The sequence below is a fragment of the Coenobita brevimanus genome, chromosome 92, assembly GCF_032717465.1.
Source record: "Coenobita brevimanus isolate Jiangsu-jjx chromosome 92, ASM3271746v2, whole genome shotgun sequence".
Classification (NCBI taxonomy): Eukaryota; Metazoa; Arthropoda; class Malacostraca; order Decapoda; family Coenobitidae; genus Coenobita; species Coenobita brevimanus.
Genome location: NC_137045.1, coordinates 12,313,492 through 12,332,168, shown reverse-complemented (window position 1 = coordinate 12,332,168; position 18,677 = coordinate 12,313,492). Strand labels below are relative to the sequence as shown.

The window sequence follows — 18,677 nt, the reverse complement described above, 5'->3', positions numbered from 1 at the left end:
ACCGCAGCACCCTGCAGCCCGTGCTGCAGCTCCAGTTCGAGTGTCCCACTCCTAGGAAAAGCAACCACTGCTGTACCTGTGCACAGCCAGTCAACAGTACTTCATGCTGAATCCTCGGCCAGTCAGCCTGCACACGACAATCCCAGCCAGCATGACACCAGTGTACGGGATGTCATTAGGGATATCCACTCGGCAGCACAGGACCTAACCCGGCGACTCCAGCAGCGAGTGGAACAGCGTCTGCAGCAACAGGACTACCTTGTGAAGTTTAACATGGAAAGCGCGGATTCTGCTGCTGCGTGCGACGCGATAAGGTTTCTTCTCCTTTAGGTTATGGCAGCGGAAAGCGGAGAGGACCCTGCGAGTGGACAACCGTACGCAGGGGAAGTTCGTGCAAGGGGAAAACCAGGGCAACTGCCGGTGTCCAAGTTGAAAAGCTTGTTTAGGGGTAGCCAGTTAACGATCGCAGTAGGAGTATCAGAGAAGGTGAGACACTAAGGACACTAAGACTTAGGTGGGACAACTTAGGGCGGGGTTGAAGGGGTTAGTGCAGGGTGGGGCAAGGGGTTGAACGAGGGGGTGAGGTAGTCACTTGAGACAAAAGTTCACCTCATCATTGCCAGAGTTTATCCCACACACCAAGAAATGGCCTAATGGTCGCATTACGGCTCTAAACACAACCCAAAAACACATCCCGCAAAGCTTCAAAATTTTTAATTGAAAAATAAATACGGATAATTACCGAAATATCGATAAATAAGTTTATATATGCCCGTCAAGACGTTTATTTCCATTTTAAATCAATATTTCTGCAAGTCGAGGCGAGCTGGCAATCTCCGCTAACATTAGCACGTTTTCTCTCTGAATCCTTTTTTAATTTAATAAACATGTAATTTTTTTACCTTTGTTCAGATAATTATGAACCTATATGGTGATAAAAATTATAAGATTTTCCAATCAAAAGAGCCGATTCGGAATGAAAATCGTCACATGGCACTGTTTACATGTACCTTCCACAGGTACCTTCCCGCTTTCTGTCATTCATTTTCTATGGACTTTCAACCAGAGACTTTTTAAAACCTATGCAATTTACATTCCGGTTAAAAAAAAATTATGAAAGGGAAGCAATAGTTCACAGATTATCCTGCACATTCAAATTAGAGGTACTATTATTCTTGTGGGTAAAATATGTCGTTTTGATTACATTTTACCATGACAAATGAGATTTTGTTGCCGAGGTGGAACACTGCCGATAACGAATGTAAACACGTGAACCTATAAACTTACGAAGTTGAGCGTTTGTAGATTTAATACTACAATGGCCGGAGCTCAGAGAAGAAAGCGACGTCATGAGGGTGACACACACCTTAGGAAAAAGTGGAGAACGAAAAGACGAACGAAGGATTTGGATCAGGTATGGTGTAAATGTACAAGATGCTAGGGTCACCTCGGTTGTTCTAAGGATCGAGCCTAGTAGGTAATTGCCTAATCTTCGTTCTTCATGGCTTGTCTATATGAGGAGGAGATGGTATAGGTTAATTTAGGCAGAGTTCATTATCAACCATACCATCTTGAAAAAGAGTAAGTCCACATTACCTAACCCAGCCTAAATTAACATCAAACCTAGCGCTTAATGTAACTCTGAAGACCAGTGTTATTTTGTATAATAATCAAGGGTGCTTATACAAGATGTATCTCTATGGAATAAGCAGTATTACTTCCATTTTTAAGGTAGCACACAATAGAAAGAGAACATATGAATTCCCTCCTAGCATAAGAGAACATATGGACATGTGCTGCAAAGTACAAAGCAAAATAAAACCCATGGAATATCCACACAATTATAACTTTAGAAGTAACCAACGTTACCGATTTTCATTATATTACGTCCCTGAACTATTCTAACCAAGACTTACCTTTTAAGGCTAGTTTGAGTTGGGGGAACAAATTTTGTAGGGGTAGTCATGTAGTGGCTTAGGTTAGGCTATTGCTCAGTAGCGGATGAATATCACACCATATTGGCTGGTGCAGGCGTGGCACTTGGTCTATGTCAAGCCCTAGGTTAGGTTAGTTTAATGCAGAATAGTGTGTTTTTAATTAATTTTGATCTTGATTTGGGGGGATAAACCCACTTTTGGAAATCTTACTCAGAATTACTAAAGGGAGATTTTCCCCCCAAAATGAAGGTCAAAACTAATTAAAACAGTATTTTGCATTGGAAACCATAAAAATAATAATAAAAGAAAATGTTGGTTACTTCTAAAAATTTACCACACATTACACAAGACCAAGTAAAACAGTGCATACAAAAGCCAAAAAACAGAAAAGCCCCAGGACCAGATAAAAAGAAGCCTGAACTCTACAAAGTCCTGATAAAAAGTGAGCAATGTACAGAAAGTCTTACAAACTGCTTTGAGCACATTATAAATGGTGGAACAGAAGTTAGGGAATAGGTATAGTCAAATACAAAACTGATAGAGAAAACAACTAAACCTACATCAAAGCAACTCAGACCAATAGCGCTGACCAATATTTCATACAAAATACCAGTATGTATGTCACTGATAGGAAAATTTGTGGATAGCCATATCACCATGAATAACGAGGCTAAAGAAACACAAGCAGGATTCACAAAAGGAGCTAGAATAGAAGTCAACTTATTAACCTTACAATATTTTACAGAGGATAGCTACCAGAAAGGAAAACCTTTTATAATAATATCCATTGATTACTCAAAAGAGAGAAAATAGTACAGGCAATAATGTGATACAAGGTACACCCAAAGATAATAGATACCATAGTTAACATATATAAAGAAGACAAAACAAAAATAAAAGTAGGTGACTCTGAAATAGAAATGGACATAACGATTGGGATTAGACAAGGCTGCACAGGCTCGACAATATTATTCAAATTAATAACCAACCTGATAACAGAAAAATTGGAAGGACAAAATATTGGATTCATCAATGAGAAACTGAAAATAGGAGTATTATTCTTTGCTGCTGATGGACTCCTACTGGCACACTCGATAGAAGATGCAAAAGACAGCCTAAAAACAGTAACAGAAATTAGTCAAGAATGTGGTCTAAACATAAATAGAACAAAAATTAATATCATCCATAATATGAAAAACCAGCCAGATGAAACAGAAGGGATAATAGTAACTGACAATATAAAATACCTTGGGTTACAAATAGACAACAAAAGAAACTACTTCAAAACACAGAAAGAAATGATGGCACAGAAAGCACAAAAGATGGCAAATATTACACACTCAGTAATAGCAAGGAGCTGTAATAAAGTCATGATAGGTAAAACCTACTGGAAAAACGTAGCTGCACCTACAATACTTCATGGGTCAAACATCATAAATTATACGGAAACAAATTGAAAAGCTACAAAGGATAGAGAACGGAGTATACAGACAAATATTAGGAGCATGCAAGTATGCAGCAAATTGCACACTAAGAGGAGAGATAGCAGCATCATTAGTTACACGAAGAATAATCACAGGTAGATTAGAGTACACCAGGGGTATTCTTCAAGGCAAAAATGAATTATTAAAAACTATACTAGAAATGATGAATATACAAACTATGAACTGGATGAAGGAAACAAATAAGTACAAGGAATTAATAGGAATAGCTGACTGAGAATTAATGATTATGACAAAAAGCAGACTAAAAGAAAAGACAATTAATTGGGACACACAGAAATGGAAGGAGGAAGTATCTCGGAAAACAAGCCTGAAGATATATAAAGAATGGAAATAGAATATCAGAGAAGAACAAGTATATGATAACAGACCAGCATCAACAATCCTCTATAGAGCGAGAACAAACTGCCTGCCATTACTCGATAGGAAGAGACATGAAAGTGGAAATACAGAGTGCAGATTATGTGGTGCAGAAAAAGATGATTTGGAACATTTTATGCTCTTATTTCTCTGGGAAATAAGACAAAAGAAAGCAATGGAGCTAAGCACAATGTAGTGAATGCAGGAAAAGGACTAGAGTTAAGGAGGTGCCACTGAAAAGGCATTACCTCTGACAATCATCTGATCTGATCAAAGGATAATTTACAGACCTAAAGCAATGTCAGTGGGTCAGAAATTAACTAATGTTGGTTGTTTCAGTGGTCACTTTTTTTTTGGGGGGGGAGGGGGGAATGTAATAACCGAAATGAAATGTAACAAATTAATCGCTGGTCTGGCTGCAATTCAGTCTTAGGTCCTCGCACGTCAGACACACTCATGTTACTACTGAGCAAAATAGTGAGTCCTTGATATACGAAAGGGATAGGGACCAAAAAAAACTTTCGTAATTCAAAATTTCGTGTATCGGAACGATTTTCCCCACTGAAATACAGTAATCACTCTAATATCCGGACGCCCAATAACCGAACATCCCCACTAACCGAACCTTATCGTCCTGGGATCAAACATTCCCAAAATGGTCCGAAAATCCAAAAAAATTGGAAAAAAAACCGATTTTTTGCCGTCCGTAATTTGAACTTGCCGCGCGCGCCGCGTGAGAGCATTGTTTTGGTTCGTCATTCCTCCGACGTCCGATAGAGCGCCGCTGCATCATCCCCACTTCCCGCCTGTCTCTCACCGCGACTGGACCTGCGCTGTTCGTCATGGCTGCCCACGTGCTCGCTTTTGTGGTGGTGCCGTACTTGCTGCAAGGCCTCCTGCTGCTCTCTGCCCTACTCTTAGTGTGTGTGATGATGGCCCCGCCTCCTGAGAAAAGGAAGAGAGTGGTGTTGACTCTGGAGAAAGCGGGAGATATTGGAGAAGGTTGATGCGGGTTGGTCTTCCTCTCGCATTCTCCGCGAGTTCAACCTGGCCCGGTCGACTTTGTTTGATATCAAGCGTTCCCGAGACAAGCTCATGCAGTACACGGCTGACTTCTCGTCGAGAAGCAAACGCAACGTGGAGAGGAAGGTTATGTTTACTCCCAAGTATGCAGAGATCGACCGCTCCACGTTGATTTGGTATCGACAGCAACGTGCAGCTGGTGTGATGGTCAGTGTAACGGAGCTGAAGGCTGCTGCTGAGAAGTTTGCAAGGCTTCACGACGCCCTAGACTTCAAGGCATCCGAGGGTTGGCTCTTCGCGTTCAAGTTGCGACATGGCCTTACTAACCGTAAAGCACATGGCGAAGCATTGGACGCTAACGAGGATGGAGTGGACGAGTTTCGGCACAAGGTGAAAGGCTTGATCGACAGGGAGGGCCTCACTCTCGGTCAAGTCTATAACGCTGACGAAACTGGCCTATTCTATCGCTCGGTGCCAACGAACACTCTCGCCGATGAGACGGAGAAGCGTGTACCTGGCCGCAAGCTTTCTAAGGAACGGATATCTGCTTTGTGTTGTGCCAATGCTAACGGCATGCACCGGCTTAAGCCCGTTATTGTTGGCCGTGCAAAGCAGCCTCGGTGCCTTCGTGGGGTGATGGATGTCCTTCCTGTCGTATGGTACCATTCTTTGAAAGCATGGTTCACAGCTGTGATTTTCAAAGACTGGTTTCACCATCACTTCGTCAAGGAGGTCATACATTACCAGACGAAGACACTGGGAATTCCTCGCGACCAGGTAAAGGCTCTCCTTCTCCTCGACAATGCACCTGCCCACCCCGTGCGACAAGGACTTGGTTGCTGAGAATGGCCGTATTGGGTGCATGTTTCTGCCACCTAATACGACTGCTCTCATTCAACCAATGGACCAAGGAGTGATCGTGGCAACAAAGCGCCTGTACCGTCGGAAGTTCCTGGACGAGGTGATGGTGGTTCTCGAGGACGAGACGAGCGCAGGGAAGGACGTGACACTCGAGGCAAGCGGACTTTGGAAAACCTTCGCCGCTACAACATCAAGTCTGCGCTGTACAACTGGGCTAGTGCATGGAAGGAAGTCCCTGTGAAAACTCTTGAAAATGGGTGGTCTCGTCTGCTTCTCGGAACAGCTGTGGAGTAGGATTTCCTCGGGTTTGACGGGGAGGACTTCCATGCACGGCTACGTGCGCACGGCGGCGATGTTGATGTGGACGATGTTCGTGAGTGGTTGGACGACGACGAGGCGATCCTGGGTATCAGACGTTGTCTGATATCGAGATCGCGTCTTCGGTTGCTGGTGTCAGTCCCGAACTTGAAGATTCCGAGGACGAAGGCGATGATGATGCAGACTCCGCCCAGCAGGACACTACACCAGCCATCCCCAAGCTGAGCGCACTCCGGAACATCTAGAGTTCGTCCTAGACTACCTGGAACACCCGGACTGCGACAGGGAGATGGGGCCCTTGGGACTCGTGGAGGAAGTGCGTGCTTTCCGGCAGCGCATCATCAATCGCCAGAATCGTCGGTCCTTGCGTCAGTCAACGATTGACAGTTTTCAGGCCCGTGACCCCGCTGTGCCAAGCCCTGGTTCCACTCCGTTGCCTCCCCAAGACAGGCCCTCATGCTCCGAGCCACAGCCCAGCACATCAGCTACAGTGGAGTCACCGCTCGACGTGAGTTTGCGGCTGTCTTCAGAGTCTTCTGTAGTCGGTACGCCATCACCACTACCCACCGATGCACCCCTTGGACGCCTGCCAGTGATACTCTCGGGCTCTGACAGTGAATAAACAGCAAGAACTTCTCCACTAGACCACACGGGAATTTTGAGTGTTGTGCAGTGAAAAAAACGGTGTGTTGTGTTAAGGTTTTCAAGTTGGGAGAAAAGACTAAGTAGAAAAGAAATTTAACGTAACTAACCTTCTTTGTTTTGGCTTTGGAAACTTAAAAAAACTTGGGAAAAGTTAATGTGCAACACTTAAATTTAATGGAACATTATTTGGACTAAAGTGAACACTGTGAAAAGAACGGACTTCTGTGTGTTAGTGACTAAGTTCAGTGCAAGACTTCAGGAAGAGTGTAGTGCAAGTGCTTCAGGAAATCGTTCTTACTGTCAGAGTCCGAGAGGAGGCGGTTATTCATCGAGGTGGCCAGGGACTTGCTGTAAGTAGCCAAAATGTTTCATGTTGTACTATTTTCCATACTATATTTACCAGAATGTTTCATATTGTATTTTTCCCATACTATACTTACCAGAAAGTGTCATACTGTACTTCTTTCCATACTAAACTTACCTCATGCATGTGCAGTAGGAATGGGTTTTTCAGAGTTCGGTTAGGTTCGGTTAGGTTAGGTTCGGTTAGAGTCCATAAGTACCAGAATGTTTATTAATGTATGAACATACTTCTAAACCCACATTTTATGTGTCTATTGCATTTATTTCAGTCATTTATGTGCCTTATTGGTGTGATTTGGGTGTTAAATAGGTGCTATGCATGTCCGGAGGGAGTTGTATAGGTGTTTCTCTGTGTTAGGGTCCGTAAGTACAAGTCCATAAGCTGGGGCCCAATATCCGGACAAAACCAATATCCGAACCTACCGATGGCTCTATTGATCCGGATATTGGAGTGATTACTGTACACATATAAATGGGGGGATGCATCCCAGGACCCCTTCGGACCCCCATCTAAACTTCACCCCCCCCCCCATTAAGAAGTAAGCAATACCTGTATACAACTGTAGAGAAGGTGGCCATATTCTTGTACATCTCCTTTTACTTCGTCACAGTTCCAATGGTGGAAACAGCAAGGCCTAAAGCATGCCCAATTTCCAAGACTCCCTGCCCCTCCTCATGGGGTCTTATAATTTCCAGTTTCCTTTTCAGAATTAGAGTACGGTGCTGCTGCTGCTTTGCAGCGGGCTCCCCCAATGCTGGAGATGATGCAGGGCGCTTGGGAAGCATGGCAAAACAATACGAAAAGGTGAAGGCCTGCGAAAATATCCTCACGTACAGCAGGGCTGTGAGGAGAGGAGGGACGTGGACTCAACTGAGAAGCGTGCGAAAATTTGTTTACCAGAGAGGGGTTTGTTTGTTTTCTCTCGGCAGGCAAGTGAGGCGCTATGCACCGTGCCCATTTTGAATTTTTCATACAGTATTCCATTAATCCCTTCGTAGTTGCTGGCCTTGAACAACACTTCACTGTTTCGGTGTGAATGACGTTGAATTAGGGCATTATAAAAAACTGCGAACAATTACGGGAAGGGAATGAAGGTCACTGGTGTGTATACTTGACCCTACCCTACCATCTCATCAGTCAGGCGTTCTCTTCACTCCACGCCTATGTTTAAATGCTTATGTTACATGCGTCCTAATTTTGAGTAAGTTTCTTTCAGCAAGAGAACATAATTTACCATCCTCAAAATAGTCAGAAAAATACAGAAGACAAACTAGAGGAATATAAAATGAATTGGCATGGTCTTTAGGCTGTATGCTGACACGAAAGATTATGGATTTTACAATTTTAAGAGATGATATGGAACAAAAGTATTTGCTAATCAGAAAAAAAATTACTCTTTCGTCCCACATATTCTCATGGCTTAGCATTCATTTCTACATTCTTCATTCGGTATCACTCTTCTCAATATATTTCAGACCGACTGATCACAGTTATTTCTGCTCCTTAGAGTTAAGTGTACATTTACTGCTCATTCTTTTGTTTGTTCTTATGTGTATGAGTGAAAGAGAGAGGACTGATACAAACATTAATATATTCCATTATCGCTTTCATAACTGCTGGCCCTGAACAGCGCCTTACTGTACTGGTGTCAGTGGCATTGAGTTAGGGTGAGCTAAAAAAAAAACTGCGAGCAATTATGGGAGGGGAATGAGGGTCACTGGTGTGTTTACACGACCCTACTCTACCACCTCAAGCAGTCTGGCTTTCACAGTTCACTTCGTCCCAGATGTTTTCGGCCGATGTATACATGCTGATGTAACACTCATCCTAATTTTATTAATTCTTACACGAATCATAGCAAATCACAGGATGGGTTTAGGGGAAAAAAATAATTTAAAAAAAAAAAAAAAGCCAGGTGTGCCAGATGAGTCTTTTCACATATGTAAGAAAAAGAAATTGATTTTAGAACTTTGAAAAAATGGTCCCAAGGCCGATCACGGGTGCACGCAAATATCTGAACCCACAGCCAGTGAAGGGGCTAGACATACGTTTTACTTTAATCAGTAAAAGCATCTTACCAAATCAGTTCTTCCTGATAGTCTGTTATATTTTTCAGATTATTTCTGGTTTGGTAAATACAGTAAACGTTTCTTATTAAATCTGTTTCCCCATCATTTTTAGCTGTTCTGGTGTGACAACTCTTGTTTATTTCGTTCACATAATGGCGGAAAGGACTGTTCTTCCCTAAGTGTTTAACTAAACCTGGCCTAACCGAGCTTATCTGTACCTAATAATTTTAACCTAACCTAACCTCCAGTTGGGAAATTGGGAAACGATATCCACCTTTGAGCACGTTGAGTTTCTTCCACTGCGCTGGAAACGATCGTAGGGGAAAGTGATGATAATAACGGGGAGGAAATTTTTCAGCAAGAAAAAGTAATTTGCCAAACTGAAAGTTGTCATCCCTACGTGTCAAGTGGGGTTGGTGGAGGATTAGTGCCCCTCCCTGTAAAACAATTAACTCTAAGCCCTTGGCCACCCCATTTGGGATACATGGCATCTGGCAATGAATGAATGAATGAAATGAAAGTTGTCAGAAAATTACAGAAACAAGCTGGAGGATTATGCATTGAATTGATAAGGTCTTTCTGCTGCTTCAAGTGTACCAGGAAAGACACAGGTATCTTCCCAAAGTTTGACAAATATAGCGGTGAAAAATCGAACCATTTGAAACATGCACTAGTAGAAATAGGATTTTCATTGTATTTCGCCTGGTGTAAATTTTATTCAGACTGAACTGGGAAGATGGTTGCTTCTTTCATTGTACATTTACCGGTAAATAAATCAATCTAACTACTGTATTTCCAATTTCCTCTCGAGAGTGACAGTATGATGCTGTTTCTTCTTTGCACCTGGTTCCCGGGATGCTGGAGATGATGCAGGGCGCTCAGGAGGCATGGTGAAAATACAAAAAGGTGAAGAACAGCGAAAAACAACGTAACTTGCAGCGAAGCTGAGAGGAGAGGATGGACGTGACTCGACTGGGAAGCGCGCGAAAATGTATTTACCAGAGAGGGGTTAGTTCGTTTTCTCGCCTCAAGCAAGCGCAGCGCTGTGCAGCGAGCCCATTTTGAATTTTTCGTGTTTCCTCTCGTATCATTTTTCGTACCATCAAGACAGATACTTTCGTACTGTGGAATTTGTCCTACATTTATCGCTTTCGTACCATCGGAAATTCGTACTTCAAGTTTTCGTATTTCAAGGACTCACTGTAGATGATCCCCACTTTGCCTCTGGACAATGCAGACTTTTATAGACCCCGTTACACCACTCATTTCTCCCCTTGGTGATTAATTTGGTGAGTTTCGAAAACACGGTAACGTAGCATCAGAGACCATCATTGAGAACACTGTGGACCACACTGAACAGCTCATCACCAGGATGTAAAGACTCGGCTGCTGTCAGCTAAACAACAACATCATTGCCCTCCATGCCTTGCCTCACATTCCACACCGCTGCCCACCAATGTAACAACTCAAATGAAGCTCAACAAATTAATAACTGGTCTGGCCTAAATTCGAACTCAGGTCCTCGTGCTTCAAACGCGCACACGTTACCATTGAGCCAAAGAAGGGATCCCCTCTTTGCCTCCAGGCAACACGGGCTTTTATGGACCCCCATTACAGGAAAGGAATTTAAAACTCATTACCAGATACTGAGAATTTTTAGACAAAGATTTAGTTTCATGTTACTCACTTATGACACCCTAATTTTACAGAAATACAGTTATGAATACTGGTATGATACCATAGGTAGAACCAATAGATAATACCTTCATGACTAGGTTAGGTCCCATTTGGCTTGGGTTACATGTAAAGTTTATGGTTTTATAATTTCAAAATTATACAGCTCCTTGACTTTAAATATAATACTTTGATATTCACTTTATATTTTCTCAAGGGAAAAATATATATATTCATTAAAAGAATGTGAGCTTTCTTTGATTTTCAGGTAAACATCCACTTTACTTTATGCAACATTAGCACCTTACCAGATCAGTTCTTCCTGATAGTCATTCATAATTTTCTTGTTATTTTTTGGGTGGTAATTGAACGTTTCATGTTAAATTTCTTTCCTTATTGTCCTTAGCAATGTTCCTTCCATTGTATCAACTGTTTCTTGAGTGTAATGGTGGACACATCCAATATACGTCCCGGTCACCTTTTAGTACAAGTACCTCTTCGTAACGTAACGTTACATTTTTACCTAACTTAACCAAGATTCAAATAAGTTTTAGCAAGACCTTTATTACAAAAGTCATTGAGGCATAAGGAATATGTTGATAACAATAAGGGGAAAACCGCTAGTAGAAAACAATTGTTTATCACCTTGAAAAAAAAAAAAAGTGTCAGAAAAATGCAGAAAATAAACAGCAGTTGAAATGGTTATGTCCTTCTGCTGCCTGAAATAAAGCATACATTTACTTATTTTCATTTTACCTTCTCTTGACTGTTTTTTTAAGAGTATTTTACTGGTTACAGATTGATGAGGATCTAAAAGAGGAAAATGCTGCCAAGCTCTTACACCAAGAAGTAGATGATGACAAGCCAGGAGGGGGGCAGCACTACTGTCTTCACTGCGCGTTAGTATAAAGTACCTTGCTGCAGAGAAAGCTACCCATGCTTTCGTTATGTAGTATCCAGATGTAATTTTTACTAATAATTTTCAATTATTTTTATTTTTAATTGTGTAGTTACGCTGTTATACTCAAGGTGGGAGATACTGTACGGTACTGTCAAAGAAATTAGTGTCATTCCAAAGTTGAGCAAATATTGTACATGGCAAAAAAAAAGTCAAACCATATTAGACAAGAATTAGTTAATGTAAGATTTTTTTTTTTTTTTTTCATGATTTAATACTCATTGAACAAAGCTAGGGAGATACTAAATTTGCTGACTGTACAGTACTGTCTTTAATAATCATACAGTATTGTAGTAAGTACTGTTGTCCAGTGCTTTTGGTGCACTGTATGTAATATACAAGCAGAAAACTGTTTGTATGCTCATGTAAAAATAAAATGCCCATGATATTAGGGAGACGTGGAAGGTGTGTGTAAGATATTTACAAAAGAAATATGTGCAGCATGTGATGTGGTGTGTGGAAGGAAGAGAAGACGGAGGGGGGTGCAAGGAACAGCGTGGTGGACTGAAGAGGTGAAACAGGCTGTGGCACAGAAGAAGAAAGCATACAATGAATGGATGAGAAATAGGGGCGTGGAAGAAGTTGAGAGGCGGAAGAGAGAGTTATATGTGGAAAGAAAGAGAGAGGTGAAAAGATTAGTAAGAGAGAGTAAGAAGAGAGTGGATGAGGAATTTGGAAGGAATTTGAGTGTAAAGTGGAGGGACTGTAAGAAAATGTTCTGGAGAGAAGTGAAAAGAGTAAGACAGGGTGGAAGTGAAGTTAGCAGGGGAGTGAAAGATAAAAATGGTAGATTAGTAGTGGAGAAGGGAGAAAAAGTGAGCAGATGGAGAGAACACTTTAAGGAATTGTTGAACGTAGAGGATGGAAGTAATGCGAGTATAAGTGGCTGGGGAATGGCTGGGAGAAGGAGGGAGTTGAGAAGACAGGAAGAAATCAGTAGGATGGAAGTTGTGGAAACAATGAAGAAAGTTAAACCGGAGAAAGCCCCAGGAATTGATGGAGTGTGTGGTGAAATGCTGAAGCATGGGGGAGAGATAGTAGTAGAATGGATGTGGAAGATGTGCAGATTGGCCTGGGAGGAAGGTAGAGTCCCGGAGGATTGGAAGTCAGGTATAATTATTCCCTTGTACAAAGGAAAAGGGGAAAAAGAAGTGTGTGGCAATCATAGGGGCATTTGTCTTCTTAGTATAATAGGAAAAGTGTATGGTAGGATACTTAGAGACAGAGTTAGAGAAAGAACAGAGAAATTAGTTGGAGAAGAACAGGGAGGCTTTAGGAAGGGAAGAGGTTGTGTAGATCAGATATTCATTCTTAGATCTTTAGTGGAAAAGTTTCTAGAGAAGGGAAAGAAGTTGTATGCGGCTTTCATGGATTTGGAGAAAGCATATGACAGGGTGGATAGACAAGGATTGTGGAAAGTGCTAAGAATATATGGAGTAGATGGGAAGTTGTTGAATGCTGTGAAGAGTATGTATGATGGTGCGAAGGCTGCAGTGCGTGTGGATGGTAAACTAAGTGAATTTTTCTCTTTGAAAGTTGGTTTGAAACAGGGATGTGTCATGTCTCCATGGTTGTTCAATCTGTACATGGATGGGGTAATAAAAGAGCTACAAGGTAGGGTAGTGGATGTTGGAGTGGCCTTGGTGAGAGAGGATAGTGTTTGGAAACTCCCTGTACTGTTGTTTGCAGATGATACTGTGTTGTTGAGTGAAGACGAAGGGGAGCTGCAAGGCTTGGTGGATGAGTTTGAGAGAGTGTGTAAGAAACGGAATCTAAAGGTGAATGTAGGGAAGAGTAAAGTGATGGTCTTTGAGAGAGGTGAAGTTAGTGAATGTACAGCGAGGTTGGATGGTGAGGAATTGGAAAATGTGAGTACGTTTAAGTACTTGGGTAGTGTGATGAGTAAGGATGGAGGTTTGGAGGGTGAAGTGCTTGAAAGGGTACAGCAGGGAAGAAAGGTTGCTGGTTCTTTGAAAGCAGTGATAAGAAACAGGGAAGTGAGCATGGAAGTGAAAAAGTTACTACATGGCAGTATTGTGATACCAACTCTAACGTACGGAAGTGAAGCTTGGACATTGTTGGAAGGACACAAGTCAAGAGTGAGAGCAGTGGAAATGAGTTATTTAAGAGGAGCCTGTGGAGTCACGTGGAGAGACAGGCTGACGAATGAGGATATAAAGTAGCGTTGTGGTGTGGATGTGGATGTGATAGGAAGCGTTATGAGGAACACACTGAGGTGGTTTGGCCATGTGGAGAGGATGGAGGGTGAAAGACTGACAAAGAGAGTGTATGTGAGTGAGGTGGAGGGGGGAAGAGGGAGGGGGAGGCCGAGGATGAGATGGAGGGATGGGGTGGAGAGGTATATGAGAGAGAGGGGGTGTGAGTTGGGAGCAGGGCAGTGAAATGGCGGGGGACAGGGCGACTTGGAGGCGATTTGTTTGTGGCCACCCCAAACGGGATTGAGGCGTCTGGCAACAGATAGATAGATAGACCTACATTGAGAGAAAATGCCATATTGGTAAAATAGGCAAAATGTCATCAGTTGAGGATAGTGTACGACCATTTTTTTGGTTCATTGTTAGGATATTTTGTGTATTGCAGTGCACGATACAGAATTTTTACAATTGTACTTAGTACCTTAGTATCACGGTAGGTTCAAGTACTGTATAACCAGCTGACCATGTATTTCAACTAAAACTTTACACAGTAGTAGATCTATATATCTATAGCCTGATGCCTCAACCCTGTAAGGGATGGTCACAACAAATTGCCTCCATGTCACCCTGTCCTCCATTTTTATGCTTTCCCCCTAGCTCACCCCCCCCCCTCTCATATACCTCTCCACTCCCTCCCTCCCTCAATCTCATCATCAGACTCCCCTCCCTCTCCCCCCTTCTACCTCACTCACATACACTCTTCTCAGTAGTTTCTCACTCTTCATCCTCTGTACATGGTCAGACCACCTCAGTGAATTTCTCCTAACACTTTCCATCATTAACACATCACACTGCTCCTTCACATCCCCAGTCAGTCAGTCTCTTCATGTAATTCCACATACTTCTCAGATAACTCATTTTCACTGCTCTCACTCTTGACTTGTATCCTTCCAACAAGGTTCAAACTTTAGTTCTATACTTTAGAGATGGTATCACAATACTGTACTATTGTGCAGCAACTTTTTTACTTCCATGCTCAGTAATATATTTCTTATCATGACTTCAAAGAACCAGGAACCTTTCTTCCATGTTGTACCCTTTAAAGCACATCATCCTCTAAACTTCCATCCTTACTCATCACACTACCCAAGTACTTAAATGCAATCACATTTTCCATTTCCTCATTATCCAGTCTCACAGTGCATTGTGACTTCATCTTTCTGAAACGGGATTGAGGCGTCTGGCAATAGATAGATAGATAGATAGAAATGGTCATACCCCTTTAGGCAAGTTCTTTGTCTCTTTATCACATCTTTTATTGATTGTGCTTCCTCTGGTGCCTTCCTACAGTCGTTACTTCATCAGCCAAGAGGCACTCAAAGGCCACTTTCGTACCAAGGTCCACAAGCGGCGCCTTAAGGCACTGGAAATGGAACCCTATACGATAGAAGAGGCAGAACGAGCAGGAGGACTTGGCAGTTATATCCCTCCCAAGAAACGGAAGATGGTAACCCAGCCGACGGATGATGGAACCTTCAACCCGGAGCTTGAGGATACAGATATGAAGTAATTTTTAGATGCTGAAGACTGAATTTGTTTATGAATATACAGTAATCCCTCTAATATCCGAACGCCCAATATCCGAACATCCCCACTAACCGGACATAATCCTCCTGGGATCCAATATTCCCAAAATGGGCCAAAAACTGCAAAAAATTCGAAAAAAATCTGACTTTTTTTCCCTCCCATAATTTGAAATTCCCGCCTGGCGCCAAACAGCTGTTACACCATGGTCCCTTCACCCCTTCCTTCCATCCCCCTCCCCCCTCCCCTGTCAGGTTGCCATTTGGTATTTTTCATTACCAAGTGTGGGCCAATTTGGTAATGAAAAATTCGTTTGGTAATGCATTAGAATAATGCATTACCAAATGGATTTTTCACATGTATGAGGATACACAGGATGGAGATGGTGGATTGTTTGCTCTCTCTGATTAATCTGCTACCCTACATAGTGTGAAAATAATCAACATGGTGTTAGTTATAAGGAGAGTGATTACATGTATTTCCACTTGTATATATAATTAGTGAAGAATATATGCTAGCTTTACGAATTTGGTAATGAAAAGTTATATTTGACAATGAAAGTTGAGGAGATTGGTAATGTGGCTGTTGCGATCTGGCAACTCTGTTACCCCACCAACATCAACAGTCACAGCTTAACTCCGATGGAGAGCAGATACTCATAACAGTGCAAGCCACAGGTGCTTGTTTTTTGTGAATAAACAGTGAATAAACTGCAATACCTTGCCACTAGAACACACAGGAATTTACAGTGTTGTGTAGTGTTAAGAAATTAGAATTTAGAGTGCGGAGGATTAACTGTGGACTGCAAACTGGCGGTTCAAACCAGTGCAAGACCAAGGGACTTGTAAGTACCCAGAATGTTTAATATTGTATAAACTCACCTCTAAAACCTCATTTTATGGTTCTTTTGCATTTATTTCAGTCTTTTATGTCCCTTATTGGTGTGATTTGGGTCTTAAAATAGGTGCTATGCATGTCCAGAGGGAGATGTATAGGTGTTTTTCAGAGTTAGGGTCCGTAAGTACTAGTCCATAAGCTGGGGCCCAATATCCGGACAGGACCACTATCCGGACCTGCCTATGGCTCTATTGATCCGGATATTGGAGGGGTTACTGTAATACATTTGAGAGATGTTAAAGTTTATTATTCCACCCAAAGTAGGCATGTTTACAGTACAACTTGTAGACTAATAATTGAACTGTTTTTGATGCAAGAGTGACAATTGTAATGGGAACACAGTACTACACATTAGTACGAAGCCCCAGGCTCCTACGCTTCTCATGGGGCAACACAGAATTTGATGATGATGATGATGATGTTGATGATGACGATTAATGACAACTGTAGAACAAAAATATATATATAAAATGAGAATACCACAGCTTTGGCTTGTGATGGTTCATTCTTGAGAACTAGGGATCATTGACTTACTGTCCTGTATAATGGTGCTGAGTGATAAAACAGAACTGCATACCTTAGAGTGAGGTGAAAGTGAGCATTAACTCTCATCATTATTAAAATTCTCCCATTAGATGGATATCATGATCTGACAGGAGGAAAAACAAAATGGAACTTAACATCACACTGCAAAGGTTAAAAAAGACTCTTTGTTACCCCTTCATTATAAGGAAGACTTAATCTTCATGAATTTGTTTGGTGGTAGCAACAACAAGATATTCCATAAAAACCATGGTTTCTTATACTCGTACACAGGCCACAGAAAAAGTAAATATAGCATGATATGTGCAGAACACATTAGCAGTAGTAACTGTAGCCCCAGGTTCTTCTAAAGAGAGCCCAGTGGACTCCAGGGAGCAGTTGCCCTCTTCCTGCAGTCAACCATCCTCCTTTTCTAGTGAGGATACGGAAGGAGTTGAGGGACATTTGTATCATCAGTCTGCTCCACCTCTTGATTAGATCAGTAGCACCTTATGAAGGTTTCCCAATATGGCATGAGAAAGCATGGAAAACAGTTTAACAATCCCTACAAAAGTACATTAGTGTTGCTATGTGACTGGGTAGATGGTGTTACTATGCCTGTGATATAAGTTCATGAACTTCACTGTGATTCTGATTAATGCATAGCACCATCAAATACTGCGTATACAGTACTGTCCTCACTAACTCATTTCCTCGACACTGATAAATCATCATTTTGCACTGATGTGATTTTCCTTTTTCAGTTATTCATTCATCATCTTATCCAGTGTTGCCCCATGAGCAGTGTGAGAGCCCGGGACTAGGCAAGTTGGTCCTGACATTTAAGATAAGAATGACAAGCCTCACTCATCTGTGAGTGGCATTAAGATAGCAGTAAAACCGAACCACTCCTTGGATATAAACTTGCACTGGCTCAGTCCGATTGCAGCGCCTTAATTACTCAACCACCAGGTGCCATAATATGGTTATATGGTTACTACCCAGCACAGTAAATGATTTCCTGGTGTACAAAGAAACCATTTGCCTTGTCACTCAGTGTAGAGTTGCCCATAGACACAGGGAAGAGGAATGAAAGGCAGAGGAGGAAGGAAGGAAGAGAGGAAAGGTCAGGCACCCAAGAGAAGCTTTTTCATACATTGCTTAATAACTTGACAGCTATATTACTCTCTCTGGTGTCATCAGTTTTTCTCCATTTTCTTCCCCAGTTAACTACTACTGATTTTCAAAATTCATTCTGAGCATTTGTCTTTTTGAATATATTTTCCCTTTTACTGAACTAGCATGTGGTCTTTTATTTCTCTTCTTGCACTTTGTTTTAAAATATTGTCATACACTGACTTGTAAATGAGAGATGATAGTTTTAAGTTTTACACGACAGTTATTTAGATGTAACTGATTGTTAGTTTCTGTATATCTTCATTTTCTATTGTGTGTGCTCAGCAGATTCTCCTTCCTTTGCTGGGAATGATGAGTTATGGTGATTTATCAGAGTTTCACCTGCATTCCTCCCATAGCATCTGTCCATTACTGCTAAAACTGGCTGTTCTTTGACATGACACCAGGTATGACTTCCCTTCAGAAGGAAGCCTACAGTCTTGGGTGCATGAAAAGAGTCCAAATTAGATGAATGCTGAGCATGCAAGCTTTCAGTGGTATCCTGTTCCTTCATTCCACTTGCTCTAATTCCCTCTTCATCTATGCTTAGAAAGTTAGCTTCAGATTCAGTTTTCTTAAAGGCACTGGATGAAATCATTGCTTGAGATTATTTGAAGATGAATATAGAATA

The 18,677-nt window shown here is 41.8% G+C and overlaps 1 protein-coding gene across 2 annotated transcripts; it reads left to right on the top strand.

Moving 5' to 3' along the window:
* Positions 1–1,267: 1,267 nt before the first annotated feature.
* On the top strand, positions 1,268–17,708 carry LOC145412118 (zinc finger protein 593 homolog). Of its 2 annotated transcripts, XM_080282041.1 has the most exons (4): positions 1,268–1,414; positions 11,552–11,652; positions 15,218–15,433; positions 17,635–17,708. In XM_080282041.1, exons 1-4 carry the CDS (start codon positions 1,319–1,321, stop codon positions 17,669–17,671), a joined length of 450 nt encoding a protein of 149 aa, XP_080138167.1. In that variant the 5' UTR covers positions 1,268–1,318; the 3' UTR covers positions 17,672–17,708. The 2 variants fall into 2 exon arrangements, with proteins under 2 accessions (XP_080138167.1, XP_080138168.1); XM_080282042.1 differs by lacking the exon at positions 17,635–17,708 and having other exon boundaries at positions 15,218–15,469.
* The last annotated feature ends 969 nt before the right edge of the window (positions 17,709–18,677 follow it).